We start from the raw sequence: 16,156 nt of genomic DNA on the forward strand, positions 1-16,156 counted from the left end.
ATTGTTAGCTGGGGAAGATTTTTCCCTTTTTAACTCCTGGCCTAGCAGCAGCAACCATTCTGTAGACTTAGCTGCACTTTGAGTTTGTTTCCTTAATCTATTTGGGCTTCAGGCAGGAACATGCTGGCAAGGAACAGAGTGGAGGGGATAGGTAGGACTGGGGTTATCTGAAAAGAAAACAGAGACCTTTTGATTTCAGCCATATTTCAGACTGTGGTCTCAATCTTGCACTCCATGGGAGAAGTGAAGATAAACATTGTGCATTGTCTGCATCTTACCCAGATGATACTTCAGCATTTCTTGTGTTTCCTGTCCTGCAAAAATATAAAAGAAAAATCAAGTATTCATTTGTATTTACCAATAAAGCTGCTGATAACCAAATTGATTTGGCTTAGTCTAGGTGGTATTTATTCCCAAAAAGCAGGTTGAAATCCAGAACTGAATGAGATAAGTGCCTGCCTCTTTCTCTGTTCCCTCCTCCAGCCTGACTAAACTTAAACTCATAGGGATCAGCTTGCTGCCAGCCTAGCCCCTAAAGCTATGTGGCTAGCGGATAATTTTATCCATTGTTTCCATGTTTAAATAGTCTGTTGCTATAAAGGTAGCAAAATTCCTCTCCTGGTGTTGCTACTTGATTATTATTTTTTTTATTTTTGCCTTTTCTCCTAAAGAGCCTTCTAAATAGTTAAGACTTGCTTATCAGCACAACTTGTACCTATAAACATGCAGAACTTTAAACAAAAAAAGGTTGTCAGCATTACACAGCAAACTGGAAGTACAATTCAAATGGGAAATATTTACTTTATTGCCTGCTCATTTGTCTGCTAAGGAGAAAGAGAAAGCACTCTGCATTTGTTAGGCAGAGTCTAGACACAGAGGAAAAAAAAACACTGAAGCCTACAACAACAGTTGTGTCTTTCTCTAGTGGGAATGAGCCTCGGATGAGCTTGGCAAAATGGAATTCATGCTGTTTGTTTGGCAGAGGCTTGGGCGCATTTAAGTTTTTTCTTTTCATTTTTTATGAAGATGTTAATTACATGCTTGAATTTATCATTCTTATCCTACTTCATAGTAAGCTGGAAGGTTTCACAAATCTGACTGAAAAGGGAACTCCAAAACTGTCAAGCTGCTGATGTGATTTAACAGATGAAAAATAAGCAAGTGCATATAGGGAACTGAACAGATTGGCATAATATGTGGGGTCTGAAGTAGTCAGATATGTTTCCTCTCTTGCAGCTTAACCTTCAGAAATCTGTATGAAAAGATCCGTTTCATTTGCTGAAATTCTCCGAAGCACAGGGGCACCCTCATCTAATTTACAGGCCAGTCACATCCAAGCACCTTGCATTCTGCATTTGACAATGATTGCTAATGGGCCATTCAACTAAAGTATTTGCTTGTTAACAGGGAACAGAGCATGATAAATGTCCAGCAAGCTTGCGGCCTCCTTCAGCTTTTCAAAGGCAGACTAGTGCATATTTATGGCAGGCAAATGACAAAGGGAGAAGCTGAATTACTCTGGCCTTATGCTTTCTGTTAGAACAAGGGTTAAAGTAATTAAAGAAATAGTGCAAAAACCGATGTCCTTTGTTTGTCAACCATTATCCAACATTTAGCTTTCGAACCTGCCTGTCATGTCACATTTCAGAAATGTACTAGATAAGACTTTGTACATTTGGTGAGGCACAAAAAAGAGCAGGTAATTCTTTATGTAGTATTCCTTATGCAGTCGATGCAAGACTGTAAGGACTGTATACTCCCATACACAATCATCTGCAGGTTCTACTTACCTGAAATAACTTTCCACTTACGTACATTAATTCAAAGATAATACACACAAGATTTTGCAATTTGCACCTAATTGCTAAAAAAAACACCTCACACCTTTAAGAAAAGAAGCAAATTACACTCAGTAAGCCTCTGAAACTCAAGTATGAAAACAAAATGGCAGAACAAAAATATTTGCTGTTTCTCCTCCAATCATGGGGTTGGAAAGGTCTGCTAAATTGAAACTGAAAAGCATACACACAAATTCTGTAAACTTTCAGTGTCTTGAGTGTCTTTTTAATCTTTTTAAATAAAGTCTCAGATAACGATTTAGGAAAGTGTAGTTCTTTTCTGTGCTTATAAGTCCATGTTTGGATTTTCAGACATCTTTAAGCGCTCTTAAACACTTGATTAAAATAAATTATTTTTAAATCCTGTATCTGAAAAAGTCCTTTAGTATTACACATTTTCTGTCTCAAATAAACAAACATATTTAAGGCTTCTGTCTAGCTCCTGTTCCACTCGATGAAAATATCTCATGTGATTTCAGTGAGTAGTACATTAGCCTGCAAGGGCTTTACATTATAATTGTTTTTTCATTATATGTAAAATTTTTAATTCTCATATAATGAACAAAATCCATCATTTTACTCAATGAAACAGAACCTCTAGGTTCTTTTTTTCTGTTAACTGTGCATGCAGAAAACTTTCCTTTGATGTGATTATATGCAATGTCAAAGACAGGGAATAAGGGCAGCACCTCTATCTTTTTTGGCAATCCTGGTCAGCCAACACCCAGTGTTTATTGCGATATCAGCATGATAATTATAATGCAGCTGATTTAAACTTTGATGTAATAGTCTGTGCTCTCTTTTGGTTTTAAACATAGGTGCCAAGCCAAGAAGGATAAAGGCTGGTAGAGGATTATGTTGCTAGGTGAATCATTCCTCATGCATAGCATATACATAATGATAAAGATTTTTTTTTTAAAACAGCCCATGGTTAATAGCTAAATTAGAATTTGTAAAATTTATTTAGTAAGATTTGGAGCTGTGTACACTCTAAAGAATAACTAAGTTTTACACATGTAAACTAAAGAAGAAATTAGATGGCTTGTCTTATACAAGACAGCAGGTTAGATGTTGGAATGATACTTCAGCCTGAAAAATCTGATGCTATGAATTAATATTAATATATTCATTAACTTCCCTTTGAACAGAGTATTTATGTAGGTACCCAACTCCTAAACAGTGGTGAAAAAGGTGAACAATGCACTGTAAATGGAAGCATACAATATTAGTTTGGCTTTGGGAGTTCTGCCAGACTCCAGCCTGTCAGAGCTGAGAAGACTCAAATCAAGTCCGGGCCTATTTCTGCAGAGAACTGGAATCCTGGCTCCTTGCCTGTGGATTCATTCAGGAAGGCCCATCTGGCTTTTGATGTTCTGCAAGTTTGAAGCAGTTTGTTTAAGGAACCTATGCAGTGAACACTGGCAAATACACACATAACTGCAGTTCTGACTCTTCAAGTGGTGCATCGTTTTGCATTTTTGTTTTTGCTAGTGTTTACCATCTGCTTACCTACTGCCTGAGCAGCAGTTGGTTTCTATACTTGACTGGTTAAAAGTGTAGATTTGGACTAGGAACATCTTGGCTCCTTTTGAGGATTTGCAGTCCCACAGCATTCACTGTCCACACTTCAGTTGCTTTCTTCATGTTTAATTAATTTCAGTTTAGTTCAGAAGCAGTCTAGTTTAATCACTGCACAACACTTGACCTTTAGTTTTTTTTTTGTTTTGTTTTGTTTTTTTCCAAGATAATTCCAAACTATATAGATTAACTGAGCAGGGAAGGTCACGTTGTCAGGTAAGATTACTAGTCAGTGCAATAAATATTTTAACAGACCTTTTTCATGGTAGTCATTATCTTGTCTATTTTTTATCAAACATCAGTTTCTACAGTTTTTGAAGGAAAAAGCTGAATCTTTTTAAGTTTATTGCTTATTGTATTGCAATTCTTTCAGTCTTTGTGTGAGAGCAAGATGAGCAAGAACTTTGCTCTTAGAGACTCACTCAGGGAATCATCCTCATTCACAAAATCTCATATGAAGCACTGAGTATTTTTGCCGAAGTGGAACGAATTTAAGTGTGAACTTTCTTGAACCAAGGCTAGAGTGAAAAGATTTTTGAGGCTGAGCAAAGACACATCTTTCTGAAGCTTCATTACATTTTTTTTTTCATCAGAAAATGATGTCAGATGTTAAGGCTCTGTCTGCACTTGGAATGAATTTTACTTTATGTAGCCTGCCAGCAATCAGGGTAGCTGTAGCAGTGGTGATCCCTTCCACAGGCCAAGGCAGCTTGAGGAGCTACCATCATCTTCGCTACTAGAGCTCTGCCTGTGCTAGCAGCTCTGTTGGTCTAAAGTCTTCTGTTTTTGCTTGCAGTTTAGAGTAATGTCCGTTCATTTACATTGACTACCAATAGCTATTACTAACTTGGGTTATTCCCAAGAGCAGCCAAGGTTACCCATCTGAAAGAGAATCCAATTTGTGATTCCAGTACACAGCCTAAGCCTCACTGTGTGGAGGCTAAAATAAAATTTGTGTTCTCGCAGGCTTAGGGTAGCTGATTAAAATGGTGTGGCAGAAACTGTCACTGTCCCCAGCTGTTTGCTGAACCCCTCGGATGGACTTTTCGACCCAGAGGCATGGATGTCTGAGCTACTGATGATTAAACTTCTGAACCTTTACAGTAGTTTTTGAACTGCTTCAGTTTCAGTTTACCTAAATTTGTAAGACTCAAAACAGCAGTGGGCTCAAAGTTGCTTCATGGCAGGTCAGATGTGAATGTGGCTGTGGCCATCCTATTTTAATCTGCTTCTGCAAGTCTGACAAACTTTTGAAAAATTCACATTTAATGTAAGAATATAAGATCTTCAAGCTTATGAGTGGCTGAATCTTGGATTTAATGTGCGATGGAAGTGAGGACCAATTGTAGGCTTCTATTTTGGGTTTATGCTCAAGGTCATTTTCTGCCACCTGAAAATTGTCTTTTCTATATAAGGAGAGGAAAGAATGCAGTACAGGAATGAAGGACAGTTGTAGCTGGATTCTGCAAATCCTGCATACCAATAGCTTACCAGAATATGCTTGGTTTGTTATATAATGCTGTTATTGATTTGGCATAAATTTTCCGGAAACATGATGAGGTAACAACTCATTCTAATTCCAGTGTTTCCTTATGCACGCAAATGGTATGGAATGATATCTTTTCTAACAACTACAAAGCAGCTGAATTTTCTTCTCTCTCTTTTTTTTTTGAATTTAAGAGGCATAATCACTGATTATTAATGTCTCATCAAGTAATGAGACAGTCCCAGCCCCTTTTTATAGACTTTGCTTGGAGCATTGCTTGGAACAAGACTGCACAGGTGTGAACAAATTATAGTTAAGAGAAAGAAGACTGAAAACTTTGGTTTGTATCCTTGTATTGTGGCTGACATGAGATTTGTTTCTGTAATAGAAACCATGGAGAAAAGCACAGAATAGCACAGCAATAGAACAATTGGTTTTTATTGGTTCTCTCTTCCAGCCATTGCTTGTGATTTACAGTGCCCTTTCTGAGAACTAGTTCTTTGGCAAATGCCAGCTGGTCTCTGTTAGCTTTCTAAAACCAAACTTGTGTAAGAAGCACACATGGTTTGGTTTGCATTTCCATTCCATACTAGCTACAGCTCTGCATCTTTTCAACAAAGCACCATGTTTCTTGTTTTTGGCACACCCTGCTTCTGTGTGCACAAGTAGAGCCATGGTTTTGTGTTACACTGAATTCATGGAATCAGATTATTATTTTTTAATCGAAACCACAGAAATACCAGATTATCTTTACTGCAAGAGCAAAGAACTATTTTAATATTCCCAGTAGTGTATTTTGAGTAACAATTCTTTAATTAAAACAACATTGTTCTCTTCCTGTATTTCATAGTTAGCAAATGAGAGAAAACACCAGTGTTAATATCAAAGGGAGTCACTTTTCATTACAGTAATGGTTCAATTGTGCAATGCTGTAGGCAGTGAAATCTAATATTATTGTGACTTGTATTATAATTGTGGGATGACACAGGAAAATAGATTAAGTTTAAATATAAGTGTACACAGCAGCACATGGACTTTGTCAAATGGAAGCTGAGGCTAGGGGCAGGATGAGTCCCCCGCTGGCTCTGTCATAATGAATTAGTATTTTGTAAATAACTGGGCACTAGACTACAGATTTATTACTTTTTGTAGTTATATATGGACACACAGAGACATACATGAATTCTGTACTGACTGTAATTGCAGTGCAAAGTTGCAGAACAGGTTTATGCCTTTGGGCTAGCAGGGTATTTGAATGTCTAGGCTTCTTGTCTTCACCTTTCATGAAAATATTCTTGCCTGACAATTTGTGAAATTTTCTTCTGAAGGATACACCCATCCTTTTAGTTTTGAGATTGCTAACACATGAATGGCCTCAGATTGGAAAGCCCTTTGTCATTCTTTTCTTCCTCTCCAATAAAACCAAACTGCAGTTGCAGATGATCTTTGCTTTAGAAAACTGTGACAGAAGGATAACTGGTGTTAATGAGCAATATCCCTTTCTTTCCCCTTTGCCTATATATATGTAGATTAAAATAGAAAATGGTAGTTTAAACCATCCATTACTGATGTCTTCCATGGAAGACTAAAGGCAATGAAAACTATGTACTTCACTTGTTTACCTTTTAGGTAATTGTACAATGCTCCAAAAGTAGTGCCTGAGCCTACCAGCGTGTAGACATGATGCCCTGTCCTTTTACCTTATGTCTTAACAGTGTTTCACAAAGTATGTTCATGTTGAAACCTGTTCTAATGTTAAAGTGCAAAAGGGGGCAGTAAAGTGCTATCCAAAAATGTTTACTTTTTAAGGGTATTTTTTGTGGTAAATGTTGTATTTCTCAATGGGCTTATGATCTCCTGTATTAAAAATAATGATCTTTTGAATATCATCTGTTTTCAAAGCCTTAAAAATGTAGCAGAAGTGTATTAAGGATTGTGGGAACATTGTTTGGCCTGTGTATCGCCATATTCTGTCCTTTAACCCAGTCCTGAGACATGCTGTGTATTTGGAAGGAATCTGAATCAGAACACTCTCCTCAGATATATTTAGGACATAACAATATGAAGCATTTCTGAAAGAAATCCAACTTTGCTAATAACATCTAGTTCTCATTTTGTGCATTACTGAAACCACATTTCTGGAAAAAAAGAAAAGAAAAGAACACTGAGGCTTGGGGGATGTTCCCTGAAGTACTAAAGCGTGCAGTGGTGGCATGGGTCAAGAGTTGGGCTCTCATCCAGACCTGTATGCATCATTTGTCAAGAGGTAACTAGAAAGAGCAACTAATTACAATGCACCTACCGAGTGTTTTCTTTTTCAGAAATTCCTCAGAATAACTTGTTTATACAGATCAACTTCTACTCTCCATTGCAGCCACTTGCATTTTAAAAAACTCTATGTAGAAAGCATGCTTCTGCTGAAATAGAATAGAAAAGCGAATGTGCTTGTGTGTGTTTGTCTGCTTGTATGTGAGAGAAAGGCAGATACTAAGCAGAGATTGAGGAATTGTTCCTTCTTGGTTGAAGCTAAAGAAGTTCAGTACTGTTCTGAGGTTTCATATTTCTGTAAATGCTGATGAAATGATAATATAATTAAGTTTAAAATAGAATATTGGTTGTATCCCTACTTTTTTCCTCCCCGTTAGTTAGGAAACTATCCTGAAGCATATTAGCGGTTCTTTTGTGGTAACCAGAATTGATTTAGTAAATGGATCAGAATTCTCCAGTGCTTTATGTACTTTTAGCAGAGCAGTAATTGCTTTCTGCACAATAATACCAAAAGTTATTTGCGATTAATAGTGCTTTATGTGGAGGTCATGTACGAAAGCTGAATATAAAATCTATATTTTTAAAAATATATATTTTGTCAATCTTGGTAACAAATTGACTTCTGTATATTTTTACCATTTCAAGCCTTACCTCCTGTGTGGTAAATACTCTAGGCTAGGCTGTGCAATCTTATACAAAAAAGCTAGAACTTGTTACCCATTCTAAAGGAAAAAGAGATGGATGTTTGCTCTCAGAGGATTTTTTAAGGCACAGGAAAATGTGCTTTCCTTTTACCTGAGGAAAACTGTGTTTATTTGCACCATCCTGCCTTTATGTTGAGGAGTGAAGGGTAGAGCATCAGTCTGTCTGAAGAGTTTAGTTATATAACTGTTTTTTTTTTCTTTTTTAAATTTTTGGTTTTGCTTTGTTGCGTGAGGGGGAGCCAAACAGTGAGGGAAAGCACGGCTTTCCAGCAAAATTATTATTTTTTAAAGGCAGCAATGGTGTCCAGCTGAAACAGATCCCGCCTGGCAGCATGGCCCCGGCGAGGGCGGTACGTCGGGGGCTCGGTGGCCGTGCTGCCTCCATTGCGTGGCCCCCGAGAAGGGGGCGAATTGCGAGCGGGGCAGCCCCGCGCACAGGCTCCCCTGGCCGCCGGGCGCTGGGGGATGCCAGGCAGGAGGCGCGGAGAGTCAGTTCCCTCCACTTGGGCCTGCCATGGAGGCAGCCACAAAAAGAGAGCCTCCGTGCTGCCCTTCCTTTGGCTTACTTCGTTTTGTTTCTTTTTTTTTCTTTTTTTTCTTTTTTTTTTTTCCCCTGTGGCAGGAGATCACTGCTGTAATCTTATATCACCGTTCTCAAGGGGCCGGATTTGCTCTTAAAGAGCACATCTCCAGTAAGGTGGATTTGGTGCTGGGTTGCAGGTGATCTCCCTCGATACACACGAAGGGCTAAAGGGGTTATCACGTATCAGGCCACAATTGCAGCTTTTGTGCGAGGCCGCCCCAGGCTTGTGGAGCAGCCCCAGCCGCGCGGAGCAAAGAGGCGACCGCGCGCGTCTCTGCGACGGCAGTACTCACGTCAGTTACTTGGCGAAGCAGAGTGCGCACGACGTGTCTTTCTAGGAGGTTGGTCCAGGTATTTTTTTTGAAATATTTGAAGAGTCGTTGGGCCTGCGAGTGTCGCTGCGTACAGAGCTGGCGATGTACACACTTGGGGATCGTGATGTGAGGGACAGCTTGGCTGTCAAATCCTGTGTAGTGTAGGCGCTTTCTGCACTTCCTTGTTTTATGTGTATAAATGTGTTTTATTGCATTTCAAATGCTTTCCTCTAGTATTTGAGTATGTTTCTGGTAAGAACAGGTACAGGAAGAGGCACCAAAAGAACAGGTACAAAAGAGCCACCATTTGGGTGGCCACACAAAATGGCGGCTCTGCCGCCATTTTGTGTCGTGGGTGGTGGTTAAAACAAAATAACCGCTTGGCCAGTGACTTTTAACAGTGCACCGCAAGTGTTTCCTCTCCTGAGCAGTCTGAAAACAAAATGGAATTTCTTTGGATATGAAAAAAGGCAAAGACAACGAGGTCCTGCACAACCCAGCATAGAGATTACTTACAGTTTCAGGGTTGTGTTTCAAAGATTTTCCAGTGAAAGTGATAAATGTAGGAACTGCAGCTTTAGAAAATTCCATTATGGTATTTTATAATTTGGCTTTGCATATTGTGGTACTTGCCATTAAAGATCTTAAGGGATGAATATGAATATATAATTTGTTTGTTTATTTGAATTCCATTTAATTTCTCTTCTGCAACTTCTGTTAATGCAAGGAATCATTGCTTGCATGAATAGTTTCATTAACTGCATGAAAAAATGTCATATATAAATAAAGTTTAGTAGACTAAACTTCTTAAATTTATTTAAATTCAGAAATGTGTTTATTTAACATGTCCTGTAAAACCATGTTATAGTATTCAAATAATGTAATAATACCGCCTTGACAAAAGGAGCTTCTAAAACTCATTTGAAGGAATTTAATAATATGAAATGCTATGCTTCTTTTGTTTTCAAAGTTTCATTTGCTAGTCTGTGTATAAAGCCAGTTCTGTCATCTTGTCATGTCAAGCATTATGGTAATTTTTCTTGCAGAGAGTTCATGCAAGAGTAGTGCCCGTCTTTTTTAGCCAAATTCCATACTCATTTTCAGACAGAGACACCACATTAATCGTTTTTGATGAACCTCCTTTTTCTCGCTCTTTCATAACAGTTTCTGATCCTGTTCTCATTGAATTCCTATTCACTTAATCCGTTTAAGCTGGAGTGAGATCAGTCCTAAAAAATCACTGCTTCTGTGAAGAAGTGTACTGTGTTTATAAATGTACATACATTATACCCAAATGGCCTATTTTCAGATATGATGTTGAGTATGAGTGAAACTAATGTGAAAGTTCTGCAAGGAGCAAAGAGCTGTCTTCCAGGGCACTTTTGTCTCTGTATTTGGATTTGATTCTGTTCAAAGTCTTTGGCATTCATTAGAGTGGTTTTCATCTCTTTCAGCAGGCTGTGATTAGGCCACTGCTACTTTACTGAAATCACTGGGAGTTCTTCCTGTAACTTTTATTTGCTTTGCATGAAGCCATTAGGACTTTTGCCTTGCTTAAATATTTCTTCTATGGACAAGACAATCCTCAAAATATGAATTTTATGATTTTCTCAAAGGCCGAGATGATGAATACATATACTATTTAACAAAAACAGTCATGAGCTGTGCATGGTAACACAATTTTTATTGTGTTTCGGTTTGCACTTGTGCAAGTAACGGACTAACATACTGTGTTATTAGTATTCATGACATTTCCTTAATGAAACTTTTCAATGAATAACTTTATAGTCAGACTGGTTGTTAAACTAAAGTTAAGTGCGTAGGATTCTCCAACAGGAGGTTTCAGGCTGCATTTTAAGAAGTATCTTGATTGTTCACATTTTTAGGCTTATTTTGGTTACATTAAATTAAAACTTAACTGCCTAGACCAATTAGTTCAGGTAAGATATTAAAGCACAGAAATTTGGCACTGTTTCCCCAGTTAAATATACAAGACTCTTAACAAGCAGTAACATGCTTCCTAAAATTGGATTTATTTTGTAATTACTAGGTCATAGTTTAAGCTAAATGTTATATTTATACACATGCACACACAAATACATGTGTGTGTACTGTGCGTATCTATGGTTGTGAAAAGCTTGGCAAAACTTTTTTATATCAAGATTAATTAGGAGTTTGTCTCTCTGAGAATTTTATATTTTGATAATATTACAGTTTCAGATGGTGGCTATGTGGTAAGGAATGGTATATATTCTCAGTGAAAAAAAAACTGCTAACAGATAAAGTTCTAATTCCAGGAGGATTTAATATTGTCTAGAATAGGATGGGTTTGAATAGTTATAATTATGGAATGGTGCTGCATAACTTAATATGAGTGAATGCAGTAAATTTCTATAAAATCTAAATTAGATCCTTAAGAAATCAACTTGAAACTTTTTAGAATTTGAAGTTCAATTTCGATAACATTTCAGAATCATATCTAACTTCTTTAGAAGTTTGACCAGTCAGGATATCTTAACACTAAGAACTGTTGGGCCTTAAAATAAAAGCATATCTGTAGTACAGAAAATCACTGTAACATTGATAGGAGTCGGGAATAGACTACTCCTTTCCAAGTCCCTTTTTTTTTAATGTATGTGGTATGTGAATATTGATCTAATATAATACTTATTTTTAACAAGGTTTGAGAAATCTGGAAGTTGCTGTTACTTACAAGTTATGTGACTAGTTGGAAGCCTGGGATGGATTCACATGGGCAAATTTTGTATAGATGTTAAATGTCGCCACATTTACAGCTTTGGGGTATTGGTGAAAACACACCCAAATTTATCCAAAAATACCAGACAGAAAGCCTGTTAATTTCATTCTACACCTTTTGTATACTTTTTATGTACTTTATATACTTTCCTATGCTTTCTCACAGTAAGCACTACATTATTTAATGTGGGTAAGATTTTTCAAAATGCTCTAATCTCTTGTTATCTGAATGTTGGCATAAATGAGTCATGAAACTGGCAGAGCTTTTCGCCTAAATTTCTAATGGGGATATATATTGGTATGTAGGTTTCCCACTAAGGAATGTTTATAGTTAGAAGGCATGGTTCCAGTGCTGTCACTGTCCCACCTGCTCAAAGAGTGCATTAGGATCTGGAGCTACAATCAGTATAATGTAGCCTCCTCTGGGTATCATTCGTAGAATTCAGAAAATCTCTTGCTCCATCTTTATTATATTTTTCTTTCAAAAAGGTCTTTAATTAGTTGAAGGCATGTTCAATTCACACTCTTAAAATCAGTTTATAAATTTTATTTTTTTAGATGCAATCATGCCAACATTTCATAAGTGTTGATGCTACCCCAGAAAGCTTAAGGCTACATTAGCACTTGCAGAAATGAAAATTCAGGATAAATTCAGCCTTGCTGAAATTTTGGTTAACCTATACCAAGACTGAATATAGTCCTCCTTTTTAAGATAAAGAGTTTTCAAAAATAAGATCATACAGCAATATTGGTAATCCTGTTCCTGGCATTTATTAAATAACTTAGTTTCAGAAAATACTTAGCATCCAGCAGATGATTTATTTAAAATCTTTGTGAAAATACAGTAGAAAGACTGTGGATGGGATAGACTACGTAGGTGGATGGATAAAATCATGCTTAGTTATGGGTTGCTATAAATTTTTGTGGTGAAAATGAAATGCATGAGGTTAAACTTTGTTCTTATTCTCTCTGTCCATGGTTATAATTTCCTGTTGTAAGAAAATGAGGAACCTAAATTGTAAAAATACTTTTCACACAAAAGTCACAGTCAAAACTACAAACTGTGGAAACAAATTACAAGACAATCAAATTCTCAGATTAGTCCTTTCAGCCTTTTTTCTTTCTAATCTTATCAGTGTTAGATCCTAAACTTTCAAAAACTGAAGTGGAGCAGATTTTTGAAGTTTAATTCTTAGACTGTGCAGACTTCAGACACATAGCTAGAATATTCTCCTGCCATAAAGTCTAACGAGTGCATCAGTTAAAGCTCTTGTAAAATGTGTTTTAGCTGTCTGTGGAGGGTGGTTCTGTCCTTTACGTTTTATAGGGCAATTCCTAGTTACTTAACCAAGACACATAAATGTGCTTTCTATTTTGTAGTTGTTTCTGAGAATTGCCTTGCATACCGCCTGTGAACCTCTGCTGTCTGTGCTCAGAATTTGTACAGAGGACATGGATCATTACTATTTAATTAAACACATAAATACACAAAATCTAAAATCAGATCTGCTATTTTGTTTTTCAGAGCAGCTTCTAGGTCATATTATTGATGATGATAGACAGGTGTGTGTTTCTAACCTTACAAATTCCATATTTATTGTGCATGCAAAATTAAATTGATTAATTTAAAACAAAAATCCAGTCCTGAGAAATCATGTGTGTCTTATATTGCATATTCCCATTATGTGAAGTAGACTTACTTCACATAATGCAAGTGGAAATATTTGCAGCAGTGGGATCATAGAGTGACTGGCCTTTGGCCTGGCATACAAGCTGGAGGAATAGGTATAATTTTCATCTTCTAGATTGCTGCGTAGGAGCAAAGTAAAATTGGCCCATGGTCAGACAAGGTGATAAAGTTAGTAGTAAATCACCTGGGTTAGCTCAGGAATTCTGCCACAACTCCTTTTGCCTATACCTGAATTGTGTTGTTCCTAGAAACTTCCAGTGGAAAGTTTGCGTCTATATCCACGATGCCGCTTTTGGAATCTCTTGCCTGCTGCAGACTTTCTTTCCCCATTTTCTCTGCTCCCTGACAGAGCTAGCCTCTCCTTGGACAGGTCCTGAAAGGCCGCAGATTCCAAGGCAAATGAATATATTTCCACCTTCACATTCATTTTACCATTCAAAACCCCTTTAGGGTCATAGCAGTCGCTGCGTTCCTTTGGCACATCTGAGGACTGAAGGAGGAGGTGCAGCTTGGCCTAGTCTCCAGCACACCTCTGTTTTAACAGCCGTGGCCAAGCCCTGTTTCCATAGTCTAGAAATTACACTGCACTAACAAAAGAGCACAGTGATTTATACATCACCAGTCACTTTTCTTGCCATAACATTTCATTGTTCTTTTTCCCTAAATCTGTAATTACGTGTCTTTGTCCCACTACATGCTGCTTCACAACAAATATAATTCTCACACAGGCTTTGTGAGTGAAAATAATCCCACTCAATTAGCGCAGATCATAAACTTGCATTGTGTAGGAGCAAGCAGTTGTGAGTGATAGATTTGAAATTTGGGGCATCACATCAGCTTTTTTTTCCTCATTTAGCAAGTTGTTTTCCAGTATTAATACTTGCTGGTGGGCCGCTTTAGCTAAGCAAAAGGATGGAGGTAATGTATGCCTAGAGCTTTATTCTTGGTCCTTAATATCCTAATAGGCCTCCAGGAAGACTGCCTGTGAATAAGCTAGATTTACTACGTGATGTGTTCAATGTTAGCTCATGGAGAAAGGGGTTCATTAGGAAACCATTGTCTCAAGTATATTTTGCAGGCCGATTCTCCATTAAGGAAGATCTTTGGAAAAGGCTGGCAAGCAGGAGAAAGAGGAAAGAAAATCATGCTTTTAGGTCTGTGCATTAGGGATATTCTATTATTGGCTGTAGTTCTGAAGCCGTACTTCTTGGCCTGAATTGGAACAGGAGAAAAACAGAAAACCAAAACCCAAGCCTGTTGTGGCTCTTGTTCTTGTAAGCTCAAGGCTTCTTTTCTGGATGAATCAATACTATAAATAATTATTGATGTTTTCCTTTCATGAATAGGTGGTAAAGTTTGCCTATTAATTGATACCAATAGCAAATACATAAGACGAAGCGTAACCCAAAACACTGAAGCTCACTGCCAGTCTCTGCAAGAAGTCTTTTTCTGTATTAAGGCAAAAGCACAGCCATGTTTCACTTATGACAGAAGCAAAAAATAGTTAAAATAATTACTGAAGTTGGAGTTTGTGAAGAGAAGAGATTGTAGTGAAGTGATCACACTGTCATGCCACACGCATTATCAGAAGTCTATGTGTTGCTTGGGTCAGATAAATTTCCTCTCTGTTGTTAGTTTGTAAGCAGAATTCCTGATGAATTATTGGTATTGCTTTGTGTTATGCTATTATCAATAGCAGTAATCAGCATTTTAATATGTTGTTAAGTCTTAAGGACTAAATTGTTTTCTTTCCTGTGTTTGAAGGATGTTTGGCAGATTATTCTCATCATTTTTCCATGTCCAAAATTAGCACAATATGTGCAAATATAGTAGAAATGTTACCAAAATGGAAAAACAACATTTTAACCCCTTGTATTTTGCACCAGCTGCTATAGATGACCTACTGTGGAAGAAATCATGGTGCCTGCCAGAGATGCAAAACCTTCTAGAGTTTCTAAAACTGGGATAAAGGCTGTGAAACTCAATCCATCTGTAATTTCTAAGATTTAAATAAACATCTTGTTGATATTAAATTGAGTCAAGCACAAACTATTAAGAACTGTTTTGCGTACTCTGATTTTGGTTTGGAAATTACTTGTTTGTTCTTTTCTGACCATTCCAATTGCTACTTTTTGTCAACTGTTAGCATCTGGAGAAGGGGGTTCATTAGGAAGCCATTGTCTCAAGTCAGTTTTCCAAGCTCATTCTCCGTTAAGGAAGATCTTTGGAAAAGGCTGACAGGAGGGAGAAAGAGGAAAGAAAGTTAGGTTTGAATGATGTTTATCATGAATGATTTTTATCAACTGTCTCACATTTTCCCTTTCACTCTCTCTTTTTTTTTATTTTCTGCTCTCTTTTTTTCTTTTAGATTCCTTCCTGGACAAGGATTGGTACTATATCCACAGATAGGAGACAAACTGGATATTATATGCCCAAAGGTGGACTCTAAAACTGTTGGCCAGTATGAGTATTATAAGGTCTACATGGTTGATAAAGACCAAGCAGATAGCTGTGCTATTAAAAAGGACAATACACCTCTACTCAACTGTGCCAAGCCAGATCAAGATGTTAAGTTTACCATCAAGTTTCAAGAGTTCAGCCCTAATCTCTGGGGACTGGAATTTCAGAAGAACAAAGATTATTACGTCATATGTAAGTTCAAAATAATAGTTGTTCAGTCTTTGCTATGCATGTACTTTATAAGCAAACTAAGAAGAATTTGATTGGGTTTGTATTTTTGTCTCTGAAAATATTTTCTTGACAACTTATTTTAAACATTATTCTTGATTTCTGTAGGGCCTCTCTCTTTTTTCCCTGATCTGTGTAAATCAAATTAGATGGTACTTTCATGCCTGTAAGGAGCATCTTCTTTTGTGCAAAATTTGTAATATTTTGTGTTTTATACTTATATTGAAAGGTTGTGTGCAGCTAAATTATG

At 37.2% G+C, this 16,156-nt stretch overlaps 1 protein-coding gene across 1 annotated transcript in view; it reads left to right on the forward strand.

The window, feature by feature from the left end:
* Positions 1-16,156, forward strand: part of EFNB2 (ephrin B2) — a 45,342-nt gene that overhangs the window by 6,867 nt on the left and 22,319 nt on the right. The window contains exon 2 of the mRNA XM_062566789.1: positions 15,587-15,870. Coding sequence (XP_062422773.1) covers positions 15,587-15,870 — 284 coding nt within the window. The remainder of the gene's footprint in view (positions 1-15,586; positions 15,871-16,156) is intronic.

Source organism: Rhea pennata, chromosome 1 (genome assembly GCF_028389875.1).
Source record: "Rhea pennata isolate bPtePen1 chromosome 1, bPtePen1.pri, whole genome shotgun sequence".
NCBI classification, from domain to species: domain Eukaryota; kingdom Metazoa; phylum Chordata; class Aves; order Rheiformes; family Rheidae; genus Rhea; species Rhea pennata.